The sequence below is a fragment of the Cynocephalus volans genome, chromosome 1, assembly GCF_027409185.1.
Source record: "Cynocephalus volans isolate mCynVol1 chromosome 1, mCynVol1.pri, whole genome shotgun sequence".
Taxonomy (NCBI): Eukaryota; Metazoa; Chordata; class Mammalia; order Dermoptera; family Cynocephalidae; genus Cynocephalus; species Cynocephalus volans.
Genome location: NC_084460.1, coordinates 229,082,392 through 229,099,677, shown reverse-complemented (window position 1 = coordinate 229,099,677; position 17,286 = coordinate 229,082,392). Strand labels below are relative to the sequence as shown.

The 17,286-nt window shown below is 38.7% G+C and overlaps 1 protein-coding gene across 5 annotated transcripts in view; it reads left to right on the top strand.

Annotated features, from left to right (window-relative positions):
* The window catches only part of RBMS1 (RNA binding motif single stranded interacting protein 1), a 204,728-nt gene that overhangs the window by 104,339 nt on the left and 83,103 nt on the right, over positions 1–17,286 (top strand). For 4 of the 5 annotated variants that reach the window (XM_063091974.1, XM_063091955.1, XM_063091966.1 and 1 more), the window contains exon 2: positions 10,683–10,858. In XM_063091974.1, the coding sequence (XP_062948044.1) occupies positions 10,683–10,858 (176 nt within the window). The remainder of the gene's footprint in view (positions 1–10,682; positions 10,859–17,286) is intronic. The other variant, XM_063091942.1, reaches the window with a different exon arrangement.

Here is a 17,286-nt window from a genome sequence, read left to right as displayed (position 1 = left end):
AGGATGCGGGTGTCCCCTGCCGTGAGGATGCGGGTGTCCCCTGCCGTGAGGATGCGGGTGTGCTCTGTCCTGAGGATGCGGGTGTGCTCTGTCCTGAGGATGCGGGTGTGCTCTGTCCTGAGGATGTGGATGGACTGCCCCAGCTTCCTGGCTGCAGTGTAGAAAAGAAAAGCTTGCCTGTCCCTTCCTAAATTGTTTTCCATACTAGAAGTTATCATGCCTGTGTCCGATCTTTAAAAAAGAAATCAGCCATTTCTCTTAATTCATTCCTTTTGCTATGTGCTCTGATTTTTAAACTGGGCTATTTCTTTACAAAGAAAACTTCACAAATTCCTAAATTCAAGTCTTGAGGTACTTCCTTTACACTTTCGGTTAGATTTAATCTCAGAACAGAAAATAAAAAGGTATTCAGGAAGATTAATATCTTCACTGTTTTTCTTGTTGAGCTATTGCTCAACTCCCTACTCTAAACAGAATATTGTGAAATAATCTTAAACCCCCCCAAAAAAAGTTGTGTCTGGTTTATGTAAGTATTGAAACCTTCTTCCAAATTCTGCTAACCATGAAGTGAAGTTCTACTTCAATGTATCTGCTTCAGAAAAGATGAAGAGAGGAATGATCCTTGCCCGCATTTGGTTTGGTTCACTTCCAAGGCACCTATGGATTCCGAGGTTGATATCATCACTGCTAAAGTGATTAGACAATAGGGCACGGGCTGACTCCATAAAAGAGAAGAAAGTCTCATGGCTATTGTTAGCAGTAGATATTCTGTCCAAATACGCAGAATCGTTAAATAGAAATCTGACATGTAAGAAAAGCTTGTCCCTGTAAAAATGCAAAAATGTTTAGTCAGGTTAAAGAACAGTGATTTGCTGGGAGCAGGGTTCATGTTAATTTTTGGACTTCTGAAGGGAAATCAGTTTTGTCTTGGAGAATTAATCTGAACACATTCATTGTGTAGCTTTAGAATAAAAGCAAGTACTGGTATACATGAAAGGAAAAATCTCGCAAAACTCTCCATTTTATTTTTGAGGAAACTGAGAGGTTGAAGTCATTTGTTTTAATTTGTGAACGGTATAGGGAGACTAGACAGTGAGTGGGCAATTCTAGTGATTCTTCAAGGGTTTCTAATGTAAACCTGTTAAATTGCCAGTTGACCCTGTATGTACTCCTCTGACAGAAAAGCATCAAACTGCTGTGATTAACCTGTTTGATTTTTGTATCTTCTCGTGGAGGTACAAAGAATGACCATGTATGCTATTTACACATTTTTAATATAAATAAATACTAAATAGAAATAAATGACTTTCACATGCATTTTTAGGTTTTGAATTATAAATTTAATAGGTGTTCTGAGTTTCCTTTTTTTTTTTTTAAAGCAAGAAACTATGTCTACCATAGAGATGAACATCTAAGTTGATAATCAATAAAATATGAGGTGTAAAAGAGGCTGTACAAAAAATATACTTTTTCTGTGATGTCTTAACAGGACTAGCTGATCAATTTTATTCGTTTTTAAAAACTCATTAAGAAAACTTGGCCTGTTCCATCATCCTTGCAGCAAACAGAGACTGGTGGTTGGTGACAGCAGTGGTGGCAGTGGAGACCTAGTTCTGCCTCTAATTAGCTGTATAGCCTTGGATTTTTTTTTTTTTTTTTTTTTTTTTTAACTTTTCCAGGCCTCAGGTTTCCTGAAAAGTGAGGGGTTGGATTAGATCAGTGTTTTTCAACATTTTTAATGCCAAGCTCCCAGTGATAAAAATACTGTCCCCACTTCTACTCCCTGTCTTGCCATTTCTCAAGATTATGTTATACTTCCAGTGAAGAATTATTGGATCATATGATCTCTAATGTGTCTACCAGCTCTAACATTTTGTTATTCTGAGCAGATACTGGATTGGAAATCAGTGGAAGAAAGATTTTTATCTCACATTGTGAACAGATGCAGCTTGCTCCTCTTAAAGCTGGAAGGGAGCCTTCCTAAATTCATCCTCACAAACCAAGAGTCCTGCTTTGAGTCCTGCCTTGTGCATGGGCAAGACCTGGAAGCTTTTTAGACATACAGAATCTTGGCCCCAAATGGCTGAGTCAAAATCTGCATTTTAGCAATGCAGGTGGTTCACATGCACATCAGTTTCAGAAATGCTGTAGACCACTGTGTTTTTAATCTGCAGGTGGCAATATTAGTGTTGTCTCAAATCAGTTTAGTAGATCACTACCAGCATTTCTTTTTTAGCAAAATAGACTAGAAAAGATATGGGGTACATTGCATATGGTAGAGGAAAATATTCTTTCACAAAAATTTTTGTTTCAGTTTTATGTCTGTGCCTGCATGTGTATGCAGGGTGGAGATCTCAGGCAAAAGAGTTAAGAAAAAAAAAGGCCATTGCCCCACGCAATATAGCTCAGAGCTACCCATTCAGTCCCCTGTCTGAACTCAGAGGCACAGACATTTACATAGAAATATGTAGGTTAATATGTAACAAAAGAGTTCTAGTATTACTGGCTTTCTGTAATTATTCATGTTGTATCAGAAGTAAGCTGCTGGACCTTACCATGTGAAAGAAACAAATGTAAACATTAATTTTTGAGTTGTATCAACTCAAAAAACTTTCCTGTTGATATTTTACTTTGTCTATATACAAATTACAACATTGTCAGATAAGATTTCATGTTTTTTAAAATTATTATGGGGAAATTTTAAATATTTGCTCCATTTCCTAAACGTGCAGATAACGTTTTTTTTCTCGAGGGGCTACTTTGTGAAGTCACTGTTGCTGCTGCAAGCTCATTCACATGTCCCTCTGCATCTAAACTAAATAAATAAATTGAATAAATTGGTTTTTGGTATTTTGGGGGGGTAAGCTTACTCATATAATTTTTCCAACTTAATGTTTAGTTAATCACTTTACTTTGAATAAGTATTGTTTAATGTAGAGAAAGTTATTTTAGAATGGGTAATTTCCACCCTGAGGACTTTGCAATCTCAAAGATAATTCTTTACTTACAAGAAGTACTAGGAGAAGATACAAACTGTACTGTAGATAGACTTAAAAACAGCTGGAAGGAAGTTGTCAACCCTGGAATCCTAACTTCACTGGGGTAAGGCAGGAAATGTAGAATATTGCAGAGGTATTCTGAACGGTCATGTTAAAAGTAATGTTTCACTTCCCTTAGGAAGTTTTTGTTTTTCAATTTATTTTGAGTAAAAAGAAAAGGAAGAGTTTGCTCTGGTTCTCTTTCACAAGGCTGTGGGTTGAGGAAGAAAACTGGTTTGGATCTGGAAATTCCTCATTTGGGGCTCAGAAGGAGGAGAAAAACACTCTCTGCACACCTGCATTCAGAATCCACAAGAATAATTAATTTTGTACCTGAAGTTGGGTGGGATTTTATGTTTATCGTGTTCTAATTACTGTTTGGGGTGCAGTTTTCTTACTGTTTTGAATTTTCTTTTAAGGTGGTTTTGGAACTTATTACAGGGTCCTTTCATACCTAAGAAATTGAACAGAATGTGAAATGCAACTTTGGATACTGATGACATGTTAAACATAAAGATGTCAGGCTACTAACTAAGTCTCGAGATCTAAGTTATGAAGGTAATTTTAGGTATAATGCTATTTTCACCTTTAGGACACCATGGTTTCAGAAGCTCTGAATATTGTCATTTTTTGTTTCAAATATATTCCTTTCGGCTTTCTTTATGAGTTTAGTATAGCTTATGTATTTAGAGTATTTTCTTAGAATCATCTGTGACTAAATAGGGAATTAATGCTGGTGTAAGGGGTGCAGAAAAATAGCATTGCAGTGCGATTCGTGCCAATCTTAAGCTGTACAGTATAACAGAAGTTGTCCTTGCGGTCTGCTGCTGTAACCTCTTGCTTCATTTCTCTGTTTGGCAGACAGGTAAGAGTACTTCAGGACCTGTCTGGGTTCTATCTTGATATGCCTGAAAGCAAGAAGCATTATCCAGCCTTAGAATTTTAGAGCTGGATGTGAGCTTAGAAATCATCCAGTCACAGGTAAGGAAATGAGCTGTCCAGAAATAACATTCATTCCAGTTCCTGGCCAAGGCGGAACTTGCATGTGGATATTGTGATTTTTCCAGCCAGTAATTTTTCTTGTACTACATACCTTCTTTTTGTAGAGGAAGGGGAGACGTTTCCTGGTTTTATATTCCCTACAAGCTATCCTCTTCCCTTCGCACCTTAAATTCCCTTTTCTAGGGCTGGCCCGTGGCTCACTCGGGAGAGTGTGGTTCTGATAACACCAAGGCTGCGAGTTCGATCCTATATAGGGATGGCCGGTTCGCTCACTGGCTGAGCGTGGTGCTGACAACACAAAGTCAAGGGTTAAGATCCCATTACTGGTCATCTTTAAAAAAAAAAAAAAAAATTCCCTTTTCTCCCTTTGAGACTCTGTGTCAACCTGTGACATCATGTCCATATTCTACCTGTTTGCTTCCCACTCCCTGTCTAGTACCACCCCCATCCCAAACATCAACCTCTGAACCTCCTCTGAACTCACCAGGTGGGACGTCTCATGGGCTTTCATGAAGAGTGATCCTTCCTGTCTACACCGTTGTTAGTTCCTCCCCTCCTCTCCCTATCCAGCTTCCTTTCAGATCTGCAGTTCCTTTTATTCTTAATGCCTTGTTAGTATTCTGCTCACTCAGCCATCTATCCCTTCTGAGAAACCTTCCTCAACCTTTTTGATCCCCTGACCTTTCATCCTCCCTCCTCCCTGATCTTCCCTTGGTTGAACTCCTACTGTTTTTAGAAACTGTACCATACCACACCATTATATGTGATGCAATTAAGAGTAGCCAAGGCTAGGAACCCACTGTTAAAAGCTTTTCCTTCCTGATGAATGCATGCTTTGGCAAGGAAGTTTTGAAATCATTGCTCTGGTCCCCTCACTTTCTTGGCCCTGCAGTTTTCTGGTGAGTACCTTAAATTTAATGCCTTCAGTCTGGAATCTTCATGTTGGTCTCTTTTGTACCCCACCCCTACCCCCATTATAAATGCTGTTACAAGAACTAGAAGGAACAAATAGGACAAGAACCCTGGTGTGTTTCCTGGCCCAGGGTTCTCAGTGGGCAACTCTGTGAGTTACTGGGGTTCTTGGAAGAACCTTTGGATGAACAGAACAAGTGGGCAGATTTGCAGGCAGGAGAACAGAACCAATCCTTAAAAGATATGAATGATAAGGAATCTAGTTTCTTGGGGGGATCTGGAAGGGAAACCTGACCTTAGAAACCAGACGCTGTATTTAACGTAGTTTTCTACCATGGATCATGAACACTCGATTACCCTTTCTTCTTCTTATCTCTTCACAACCACAACCTCTACCCTAAAGCACTTGTCCAAGCGGTTTTAATTCCTAAGGACTTTTCTTTTTGTTTAAGTTGCTTTTGCAGCATGCTATCTATCCATTCAATCAGTCATGTTGTGTTCAACAATGCAAGTCTTAAATTTGTTTTATCTGAAAACTTAAAAAAAAAAATTATGCTTTATTTATTAACTTAGGTAAAGAAATATCTATGTGGATACTGCAGTTTTCCATGCAAGAATCAGCTTTGATGGATATCTTGGAAAATTAATTGCGAAGCCTATTAGGAATTTTTATTTTTAAAGTTTATTTAAATAGCTAATATAAAATGGACCCCTCTCTGAAGGTACAAGAACCAGTTTCATTAGCCAATTACGTATGTGATTTTAAGTTTTGATATCCTTGTATCAAATGGGATTGATATTTCCCTCACTGCACAGTATGAATAAGTTAAACACTGTATGTGTAAAGGAGCACTATTATTCTTCATTGATCTTGCTGCTGTTCTGTAACATCCTGGCCTCAGGAATTCCTTCCCTGACCTCAGCGGAAGAGCAACTGCTTCCTGGCCAGTTTCTCAACTCTCACTTACCAGTTCACCTCCCACTTCTCAATTTTGTTTATCCAGTTCCCTGTGCCAGAACTTTTCTCTTCCAGCCCTCTTTCAACAACTCAGATGGAAACAAAAAGAAACAAAGAAATATCATAACTGATATTAGCCTATTTGGGTGTCCTCTCCCTCTCCTGTTTGGTAATTCCCTTAAATTGTTAAATTTCTTTTACATCTTGAAAGTGTAGGGAGAGAAACCAGTTTATGGGAACTAGTTAGGATATTGTGTCTTTACATAGTACTCAGTTCATGCCAGGCTTAATATTATCTATTTCCCAGTGAAAATGATTTTTCATAACTTCTCTCTGCTCTCAGGAGCAACGGTTGTGATTATTTTGCTGCTGGATAGTTGATGTGTTAAACCTCCCTGGTGGTGGGATAGTGGAGTGGCGTGTGTGTGCGCGTGTGTATGTGCGTGCGCGTGTGTGTGTAGGGGCAGCAGAGGTAGAGATTATAACCTTTTTAAAGTGTAAGGATGATAGCCTTAAAGAATACTTGAGGGAAATTGAAAGGCCGGTCCTAGGGTTCCTGTCCCTTCAAAATGTACTAGAATTCTTAGGGAAGTTGCTAAGTAAGGGGGCAGGGGGGAAGACGAGGACAGCTGTAGCTGCAGGATTGGTCAGAGCACTGTTCTTTAGCCAATATATTAATAATAGAAAGGAAATGAAACAATAGAATTTAAAATGACAAGTCTTTGATTTTAAATTGTCCATGCGGAATAGAAATATATAACAATGTACATGATTACTAATATATTTTAGTTCACATGTGGTTAATTTTGCTTCTTTTGTAAAGGACCTTTAGACGTGCATTTAAAAAGAAGAAACTACCTAGTGCGCTGTTGGGTGGGGGTGATAGGATGGTATGATGGAGAGAGAAATAGAATTACCCTGCGTGTAGCTGCCGTGTGCCTGTTGTTGATCCTGTCCTTTAGTGTTGAAGGCCCAGTGGGCCTGCCTGGCTGGATGGAGGCATCAGTGCTGTCCACACAGGGAGTGCTCTTTGAGTGCTCTCCATACAGGAAGTCCTCCCTAAGTGCTGCCCACACAGGAAGTCCTCTGGAGTGCTGATGAGTGCTCTTCCTGATGGTACCAAACCACTCACTCCTGTACGGAGTGCAGAGGGCCTACTAATACAACCCCCCATTTATTCACCACTGACAGTTTTCTATCGATTTTGGCATGCACATTAAGCCCAGATAAATGTTATCAGGAAAACCGAATTAGCTTGCTTTCCCTGCCCTTGGAGAAACAAGAATGTAGCTTGTTTACCTGAGCTGAAGCAGTAAAATTAGGCTGGAGAAGGCTGAGATAGACCCATCTTTTGGGATGGGTCAGCACTAAGCTGTGGTTGTCTAGCCACCTGGTTCCCTAATTAGATTGAATGTGTGTAAACTAAGAGCTTCATCCATAAGAGGGTCTTTTCAAATTCCAAGGCATTTTAGGGGTTTTGAGAGGCAAAATGTGAAAGGACCACCAGTGATAAAAATGAAGTTTGGTAAAGTATCATCTCTTCGTAAGCTTTTTTTTGTCTAATTTTACTATTTGTGCTTCCAAGGCACATAGTCAAACTACAAAGTGTAATTGCTTTAAATTTATCAGGGTTCTGAAGTTGTAGTTAAAGACTTGTCAGTATTTGCATTTCAATCTAGGAGAGGGGCTTTAATTCTTTACTGCTTTAAGTCATACCTTCCTAAAATGCTGACTGTAATGTTTAGCTATAATATGCTGTAGCTTTCAAAAGCTGTTTGCAGAATTTGTTCTTTAATAAAAATATTTATAAAGTAGAATTTTAAAACCCATTTTTCTTTTTAAAGCTAACCTTGTTTTTTGTTTTTAAAGGACTATCTGTGTGCTCATTAAATTAATAGCTGCCAGTGGTATTAAGTATCATATTTCGGAGAATTTTGAATTTGGTAATTAGGCTGCAGAAAGGATGAGCACAGAGAGTGAAAGAATATAAATAGGCATTTAAGATATAGAAAGTGTTTGGGGGTGCCATTTAAGAGTACTGTTTGAAGGCTCTGGCTTTGTTGTCTAGCAGACCTGGGTTCAAATTCCAGACCTGTGACCTACCAGATATGTGGCTTTGACACATTACTTAATTTCTCTTGAGATTCAGTTTCCTAACCTACAAAATGGGAGAACAAGAATGTTCCTGTCTCATTGGATTAAGTAAGTTAATGCATATAAAGTACTTAGCACAGTGTCTGGCATACAGTAAACATGCAATATATGACTATAATTATTACTCATACTATTAAAATTATTATTAATCCGTTCTGAGTATTTTGGAGTAAACACCTTTATTGTGTTTGACTTTTCTTCTTTGAGCATGTGTCTAGTCCTTACCAGGACTTACGTTTTTAATTTCAATGAGTTCTAAATATTTTGTCTTTGATCTAAAATTTTCTGCACCAGAAAATAAAAAATAGATAACCTAGAGTAATTCAGTGCTTTTCTCATTTGGGTATCTTTCTCCGTGTTCAGCTAGCTCTGAGAAAGAGTTGATATTCAGATACTTTTTGAATTTGAACTTTGTTCTCTGTAGGATTCACTCGAGATTAGTAGTCCTCGGTTACATTCAGGAACCACCTTCTCCTACCTAGAGTGAGAGCATAGGGAGATTTCATTCCCTCACAGGGCAGGCTAGAGGGGAACCAGGGAGGCACAGCCTGTATATATATGCTCCCCCACAGTGGGAAAATATTGCTGTAATAAATATGGATGTCTGTCAAACATATATTAAGTCAGCTATGCAAATTCAGAAATGTAAATCATAGTTCTGTTTCTTCTGCCAAAAATAAATACATAAATAAAAGCCTCCTACTTTCATGTCCAAATAATCTCCAAATAAATCATACACCCAAATGTTTCTTTTAATCATACGAGTCCACACCCGGCACTTCAGACAAAAGCAGAGGTTAGAGTAGATGCAGACTTGAAATACAGCCTTTAAAATGTCTGATGGTTCATTTGCTTTGTGTTGATGTAATCCCACTAAGAAGCCAGGATGGACCTGATCTATAGCTTCTTTCTGACTTCCCCAAGTCTCATCCCAGGTGAGATCTCCCAATAGCTGCACTCTGAACACTCTGGGTCCTACTGTGAATAACAGTGTGGCTTGGGTCAGGGATAGTTTCTATCTAGAAAGTAGAGTCTTTAGCCCTTAGAGAAAAACCAGTAGTATGGGGAAAGGAGATGAGTTCAGCTGCTAGTGAAGGGAATAAATCAGATAGATTTCACAGGACATGATCTCAGGCAGGTTTTATGTTTGCATTAAGCAGTACTGATTTCCTAGTTCAAGTTCATCCTTCAGTACATAGCATTTCTGCATCGACTATTATTAACCTTTCTTGATGCTCTCCTACTAAAAGAGAAACTCTTTAGATAGAGTGGTGTTTAGACTCATATGATATCTTAGAAAGGATTCTGGACAGTGGGAAGAAGAATCTGGAAGATGTAGAACCAGAAGAAATGGTTACATGTCTAAATTAATGAGATCCCAGTGTGTTGGGATATTGTGGAATTAGGATGATCATGGCAGAAACTAGGTGTAGAACCAGGAATCTTATAGTGAGTAGCTGAGGTTGCTGATGGGGTGAATGAGGGTGTGTTTATTGCAAGGGGTCTGCTTTTCAGACTTTCCTCTGTGGAATGTTATTTGTCTTCTATATGCCTAATTTTCTTGTTTGTGGTAGTAAAAGTCAAGCTATAAAATTTTTAAAAATTTTTGAATGTTTATTGACTTTAATTTTGTATGTTCAAAATGTGATATAAATGATGTCCTTAGATTAGTGTATTTATTTTGTAGCAGATGTGGGGTGAAAAAATTCCTGTCCTGGTATGAAATTGCTGAGCATTTGCTGTGAGCACACTTTGGATTGTGCTCACTTCCATCTCAAGCTGAGCCATTGAACTTCCTCAAAAGTCATGTGTGCAGCACAGGGTCAAAGAAGTGTGGTTTCTTTCAGTCGGTTTACAGACAATTATCTGGTGTGAGTACAGTTTCAGACATTCTTCCTAGGTGGCTGCTAACTGTAAAAACCACACTGAGCCCTTGGATGAAGCTTTACAAGAGTTGTGGTGGTTGCTGAGAGGCCTGGGAAGGTTTCCAACTACTACACCATTCTCACAGGGGTTAAATTTCACAAGGTTAGCCAGTGCGAAAGGCAGCAGCCCTGTGAATCTTATCCAGATGTCTCAACGGAGCGTGTGCCTGTGAAGTCCTTATATGAGGATCTAGATTAAATCCTACCTGATTATACTTGAGGAGTAATTTTTTTGAAGAGTCATCTTAATAAAATTATCAGCAACTTTCAGTCAAATGTTCTTCAGAATTTGAAAGCCTTTTCAAAAGTCTAGTGATTTCTAAGTTACTGTATATTAAGATGATATTATCATATAACTTCATGCAAGTTAATTTTGAGTCTTCGTAGATGTGTTCCCTAAAATACGTGAATACGTTAATCTTACATAAATTTAGTCGCAGTTAAGGTGCACAAAGATAATTTTCAACTGAGGAAAATCCCATTACTAATTTCATGTTGAAGGAAAGGGCTTTTTTTAGTAGAATGAACAGTTCTTTTTTGAGGTGTAAATTAAAATTTATACATCACTATAGCGTAAGATAATCTGTATTTAAATCTTGGTAATTTCATATTATTTTGGAGATCATACAGACTTGGAATTTTACTCAATCCCTTACCTCTAGCATTCTAACGCTTCTGGTTTTTGTTTTCCAGCAGTCTCTGGTTCCAGCCCACCCCATGGCCCCTCCCAGTCCCAGCACCACCAGCAGTAATAACAACAGTAGCAGCAGTAGCAACTCAGGATGGGATCAGCTAAGCAAGACGAACCTCTATATCCGAGGACTGCCTCCCAACACCACTGACCAGGACCTGGTGAAGCTCTGTCAGCCGTGAGTAGTCATTCTTGTTGTTTTAGGTGCTAACTATTTTGCTGATCATTTTCTAGAGTGATATAAATTGTGTGATAAGAGAGGTTTATAAGACAAATCTGTGCACAGTTAGCATCGCAACAGTAAAATGGGTTTCCAAGTTTTAAGTCCTTGGACACTTATTCAGTCAGTATTAACATCAGCAGAATGTCTGTATAATAAAATAAATTGGAGCATCTCTCAATAGAATTTGGCTTTATTGACATATGAAGTAAAATATGAATTTTTTTAAAACTTATGGCTAGATCCTTTTCAGGAGTGCTCATTTTTGTGGAAGCACCTCTGGGGGCCAGTCTATCCCATAAGAAAAACTTTAGCTTTCATTGTTTGTCAGGAAGGTAGTTAACCACCTAGCCTCATCCTTAATATATGTAAAGCTCTTAATTCCTTCTGGGATACTATTAGTCTGTCTTCATGAGCACCTGCAGTTTTGTGGTCGAGGTTATTTACCCTCACTCTTTGAGAATAAGAACTCATTTCTACCCTTTCTGAGTGTTGTGAAGAAATGTGTACATGTGCATAAAGTCCAAAAATACATTTGCATTATATGCTAATGTCATCAATGAATAGAATATGAATGTGCTACTTTGCTGCAGTTATATTAACTCACTAAGTAAGAAAGCACTAATTTAAACTAAGGAGCTAGAAGCACTGTATAGTGCAAAGATGGCTGTAAACAGTAAAACATCAAATTGCATTGAGCTATGAAAGCCTATACATATAATAGCACTTTTTACTTATCCTAAGACAATAATGGTTCCTTACAAAAGGAATTTTGCATAACTATGGATGATGACTTTTACTAGAGAATGTTTCCTATTCCCTGAAAGATATTTCCATTTCAAAACACCTGATTTATAGCATCTCTTCTCATTTGTCCTGGGTAAAATCCAGACTTATTATTTCTTTTTATTCTTTTTATGCAAGATAGTAGATTCTAATATTTCTTTCTTTCTTTTTTTTTCCAGAAAAAAATTCAAAACTAACTTGAGCAATATTTCCAAACTAGAATTAAAAGCAACATCTGGCCTTCCATAAGGGGGTAGTGGTTGTTTTGCTGTTCTTTTGCTTTTGTTTTGTGTTGAAGAGGAAGGGTGGGATAGTAGGTGGTGGTTTAGGATCTGGAGAACTTTCTAGAAGGCCATAACTCTTAGCACTCTCTCTGTGTCTTTCCCATGTCACTCTTTTTGATCAGCTCTCTTGACTTTGACTCCAGCCCTTGGCTTCCAGGGCAGTGAAATAATGCCCTCACCAGTGACTATTCTGAAAGTAAGTCCAGCTCTCGGGGTTTGTCATGCCTGGCTGGAGGAAGAGGGAACTCTGCCAGGCACGCCCTGCCCTACTGCAGCTGTTTAAGACCACAAATAGGCCTTTTGCTATCTTGTCTGCTGCTGGCCTTTCATTGGCGTCATCTTATGCTTTTGCAGCATAATTACAGGTAGATAGAGCGCCATAAAGTCTAAGGAGCTAAAAATATAACTTTGTAGGAAGCAAAAGAATAAAGCTAACCCTCAAATTCTCAAGGCGTAAGAGAAGGGAAGAGGATTTCAAAAGACAAATTGTTCTCCACTCGTTTGGAATTATGTAAGGTGAGTTTTGACGTCAAGGAGACCGAGTTAAATAACCGTAAAATAATAGAGTAATGCCACGTTTTATATACACTAAACATGTACTTGAGAAATTGAGCCAGTAATTTTTTTATTGAATCTAATCATATTCCAAATGCAGTAGAAGAGTGTTTTATCATTTTTCCTGGAGTATTCATTCCTTATTTGTTGGCCTCTTTGATGTTTGCAGATTTTCTTAACGTGTGTAAACATTACTCTTTTTGCTGTTATCAGTAGCAGCAGTCGCTGTTTGTCACCCTCACTCTCTTGTGTCATTTGCAAAGGAAGTCTCTTGCACAATCCCAGGTTTGATATTTAACTCTGATGATGGTTTTCTTGATATGTAACATAGGGGCAAGACATGACAATACTAAAGGATTGTATCTCAAAATCTGCTGGAAGCGTCATTCCATTTAACACAGAGAATCCAATAAATACCAAATTTGAATTGCTGACAATTTTGTGTCTTAGAATGTAGAGAAAGCAAAAAAAAGGGCATTTCTGTTCAGGACTTGTTTCCAATACAGAATAGCTAGTTGGTGACATGGAAGTGACAAGAAGCTTATGGGAAAGTGACTCATTCTAGAGCTTAAAAACCTGGTGGACATAATTAGAGATTTTAGAAAAGTGGGCATCAGAAACTTCTCAGAAAATGTAGGTATAAATCCATAGTTCTAAAAAAGAAAAAAACGTTTAGAACTGAAAATTTAGCACTGTAATTACAAATTGACTTGGGGGGAGGGCACAACAGGCAACACAATGACTTGGCTCCCGAGGGGGCTTGGATATCTTAGAAGGTTATCTTAACAGAAGATGGGGAAAAATACCCAAGATTTTATAGTAGTGGCCAAATTCCATGCAAACAGTGCGTGAAGTCTATAAGCAAGTATGACATGAAGATTTTAAAAACTGGAGAGGAAAACAGAAAATATTTTTAAAAAGCTATGTTTGCAGTAGAACGTAGAGATGCTATAATACTAGAGGAAATGACAGTGAAAAAGCAGATGCAGTGACGTTAAAAAAGATGACAGCAAGAAAAGCAGCCTCACCCTAACTCAGAAAGACTCAGGAAACTGTAAAGTATAGATCACCATGGTTAAGAGGAAGAGGTCATGTACGGCTGGAGGCTCAGACTGGTAGGTAACCAGTTGAGGTAATGGGAAATCTCAGAAACTCATGACTGCCACAACTTTCTGCCTATTTCTAAAGGGTTATCCTCTCAAAAAGAGCACATCAGTACAGTTAGCCAGCAAGTTTAGGAAGTGGGATGATCTGAGTAGGAGAGAGGATTAATCCGTTATCCCTTGACCTTTGGTCATTCTTAATTCTCTCCCTTCTCTAAAATCAAGCCAAACAAATACTCTGCTGGACCGTGCCTTTTTGTGTGGTCTTTGTCATATGTAAATATTCATGAATGTCTCTCTCATTCAGACTTCTCAGGCAAACTCTAGGCAGATGAGTTGAGGGCTCTCACTGCTTCCATTTGCTTGCCACCTTAGCCATTAGTATTTTGCCTTCCAGTTTTCGACTGAAACCGCACTGGCATCTTAAATATCCCTAAATTTCTCTAGCCTTTTTTAACTATCATCCACCTCTCCTCAACTTTTTGCCCTTTTAGTTTCCTTTTTCTTGGTTGGCTCCTCTATAGCCCCATCCTCTCATAAAGTTATTTTCTACTCTTTCCAATTTTCCATGTTTTCCACTTGAATATTTTATTTGCAACTCCAATTCAACATTATCTCCTCTCTCTCAAAACTTCACTTTTCCAGATTTACTCTCCTAAACTTGAAGCTTTGGAGCAGTCCCCGTAGTCACCAAGTCCTGTAGATTCTTCTTTGGCCTTCTTTCTTCCTTCGTACTGTGAGGAGGATTGTGTGATTCCTTCCTGCTGCCCTGCAGTGTGACAAGTGAGAAGCGTTGGCTCCTGCTGCTCCCTCCCCTTAACCACCTCCCCATTTCCTTCCCTTCTGCAAGGCTAAGTGCATGCCCTCCTTGCTGCCTTTATGCTTGGACCACACTCATAACCTTCCTCCTTAGCTATCTGTTTATTATACATCCCACAATCAGCATCTAACTTCCCCGCAGTTCTGTTCTCCAAGCACCTGTTGGGTTACATGGCAGCGTGTCTGACAGTATAGAATGCAAATAGCATGCCATCTTCACAGATTTCTCACCTAGCTTATAAACGCATTGTAGTCAGGGTAACTAATTTTTGGTATCCCAGCGTTATCTGCCACAGTGCTAGGCAGTTACAGAATTTCTTAGTCAGTAACCTGTGAAATGGGCCAAATATTGCTTTTATCATAAGGTTGTAATCAGGATTAAATCAACTAATATAAGTGAAAGAGCTGGTCCACTAGAAGAAAGTTGCCTAGAAGAAAGTTGTCACAAGTGTTAGTGTGACCTGTTCCTTTGCTCCTCAAAATCCCAACTAAGTAGAATAAACTTAAATTATATTTAATCCTCCATTTAAAACTACAGAGGAAAAAAAAAAAAAATCCCGACCAGATTCTCGTTTTGAAAGCTGGGAAAGCCAGAGAAGTAGGTTATGTTAACATAACCTCCCACCTCCTCTCCCTTAAGGCTTTTTTTTTGGTACTTGCAGAAAACTAGTTTTAGCCTCATGCTACCCACCCCTGATTTATTCCTTGTCATAATAATTACTACAGCATGTAAAATCTTCCATTGTGTGCATAGTCTCTTTTTTTGCAAATTCAAAAACAGTGTTTATTGTGAAGGTTTGGTCCATAGCTTTTCCTAATTTACAATGGGGTAAACAGTGTTACAGTCTCTGTTGGCGAAGTCTGGGTAGCTTAAAGGTTACTGTGGCATTGACATTATATGAAAAGGTCTAGATAATTCAGTGTAGCAACAGCTTTTAAGGGAAGAACAGTCTATTGATATTAAAGCAAAATGAGATGTTTCTACTCCTACCTTCTCTAGCCTTTCTGTCATTCTTAAACCAATCCTTGACCAACCAATCCTTTTCCTTCCATTCAGTAGATTTCTAATTTATTTCAAAGTGCAATAAAACATAAGATTTTAATATAAATGTGAAATTAAAACCAGCTTATGATATGATAGGCTGTTACTAATTAAAAGGAAATATTTTGGAAATATAATTTGTTTCCCTGGTTATAATAGTCAATACATTTTTATTTCCTACTCCTTTTTTTTTCTGTTCTCTGCAATTTGTCCTTATTCTTTCGAGTACAGTATAGGTCTTCAGAGGTGAAGCAGAAAAGCAAGACAGGCCAACAGAGATAGACATAAACGACTAACTGTAATTTAAGACAGAATAAAGTAAATTATCATCAGTGGTAGCGTTGTGTGAGACACCAGAGGAAGGCTGCATTGACCTTGATGTGAAGGGATTGGGAGTAGCTTTCAGGGAGGAAATGACATTTTGGCCTTAAAGGACAAGGAAAATTTCAGGAGGGGTGGAAACAATAGTGTCTCCCAGGCCTCAAGAAGAGCCCAAGAGTCGTGAGAAGTCTCAGATGTTTAAAAAAGCATGCAGGAGGCTTCTTGGTGTGGAGCTGGCATTCAGCTGTCGTTAGTCAGGGCTGCTGGTGACCCGAGGGGAGAGCGTGGGTGTAAAGGAAAATGAAGCTGAGTCACAGGTGGGGGCATATTGTTAGCACCTTGAACAAGAAGCTAAAAAGTTTGGAGTTTATTCTTTTGTTACCGAGAAAGTTAGTTGTTGGAATGGAAAAGAAGCGTAATTCAATCCTCTCTCTCTCTCTCTCTCTCTCTCTCTCTCTCTCTCTCTCTCTCTCTCTCGCTCGCTCGCTCTCTCTCTCTCTCTCTCTCTCTCTCTCTCTCTCTCTCTCTCTCTCTCTCTCTCTCTCTCTCTCTCGTGACTGTAAAGTTTTAGCTCCAAATAAAAGGAAAACTTGAGTTGTGTTATCTGAGAGAGCACAGGAAAGGTGCTGCCTCTTGGTGGTTCTCTCTTAGACCCCGAGCTCCAGCCTGTCCCTCTGTTCCCCAGGTGTGGCTCTGCTTGTATTCTTGTTATTAGAGGCTTGTATTCTTGTTATTAGAGGCTTGTATTCTTGTTATTAGGGCCACAAATGAGGCCCAGGGAACCAAATGCTTTTCCAAAACATTTACTTGTCAAATACTGATCTTAAAAGAATATTTTAAGTTGTTGTGATTGTCATAAGAAATTAGGGCAGCTGACAGGAAAATGGACAACCTGAAATGGTTATATTCTTTCTCTTATACATCTCCATTTTTCTCTCTAACCCTTAAGATTTCTTAAGCAATCTACCTGCTGGAAGGTGTTTTCCCTCTACCCTGGAATGAAATGACCATCCTTTTTATTCCAAAATGATTAGGCTGCCTTTAGGGAAAAATTTAAAAGTGAAGCCATTCTAGTAAAATGCATAGTTTTTTTTAAATGCTGAATTAGTCAGCTTTTACCCTATTATGAAGTTATCTTCAACATTTACTCTGAAAATAGCAATCAGCCTGCCACCCCCAGTATTTCAAAATCCCTAGGTAAATAGGAAATTTTTGGAACTTACAGAAATTATGTAAAATAGGAGGAACCTTATGTTCATTTTTTTTTTTTTTTTTTTTTTTTTTTTTGTCGTTTTTTCGTGACCGGCACTCAGCCAGTGATGCACCGGTCAGTCCTATATAGGATCCGAACCCGCGGTGGGAGCGTTGCCGCGCTGCCAGCGCAGCACTCTACCAAGTGCGCCACGGGCTTGGCCCTAGGAACCTTATGTTCAAAACAAAACAACAATCCTGTGGTAAAGGAGGACAGTCATTCAT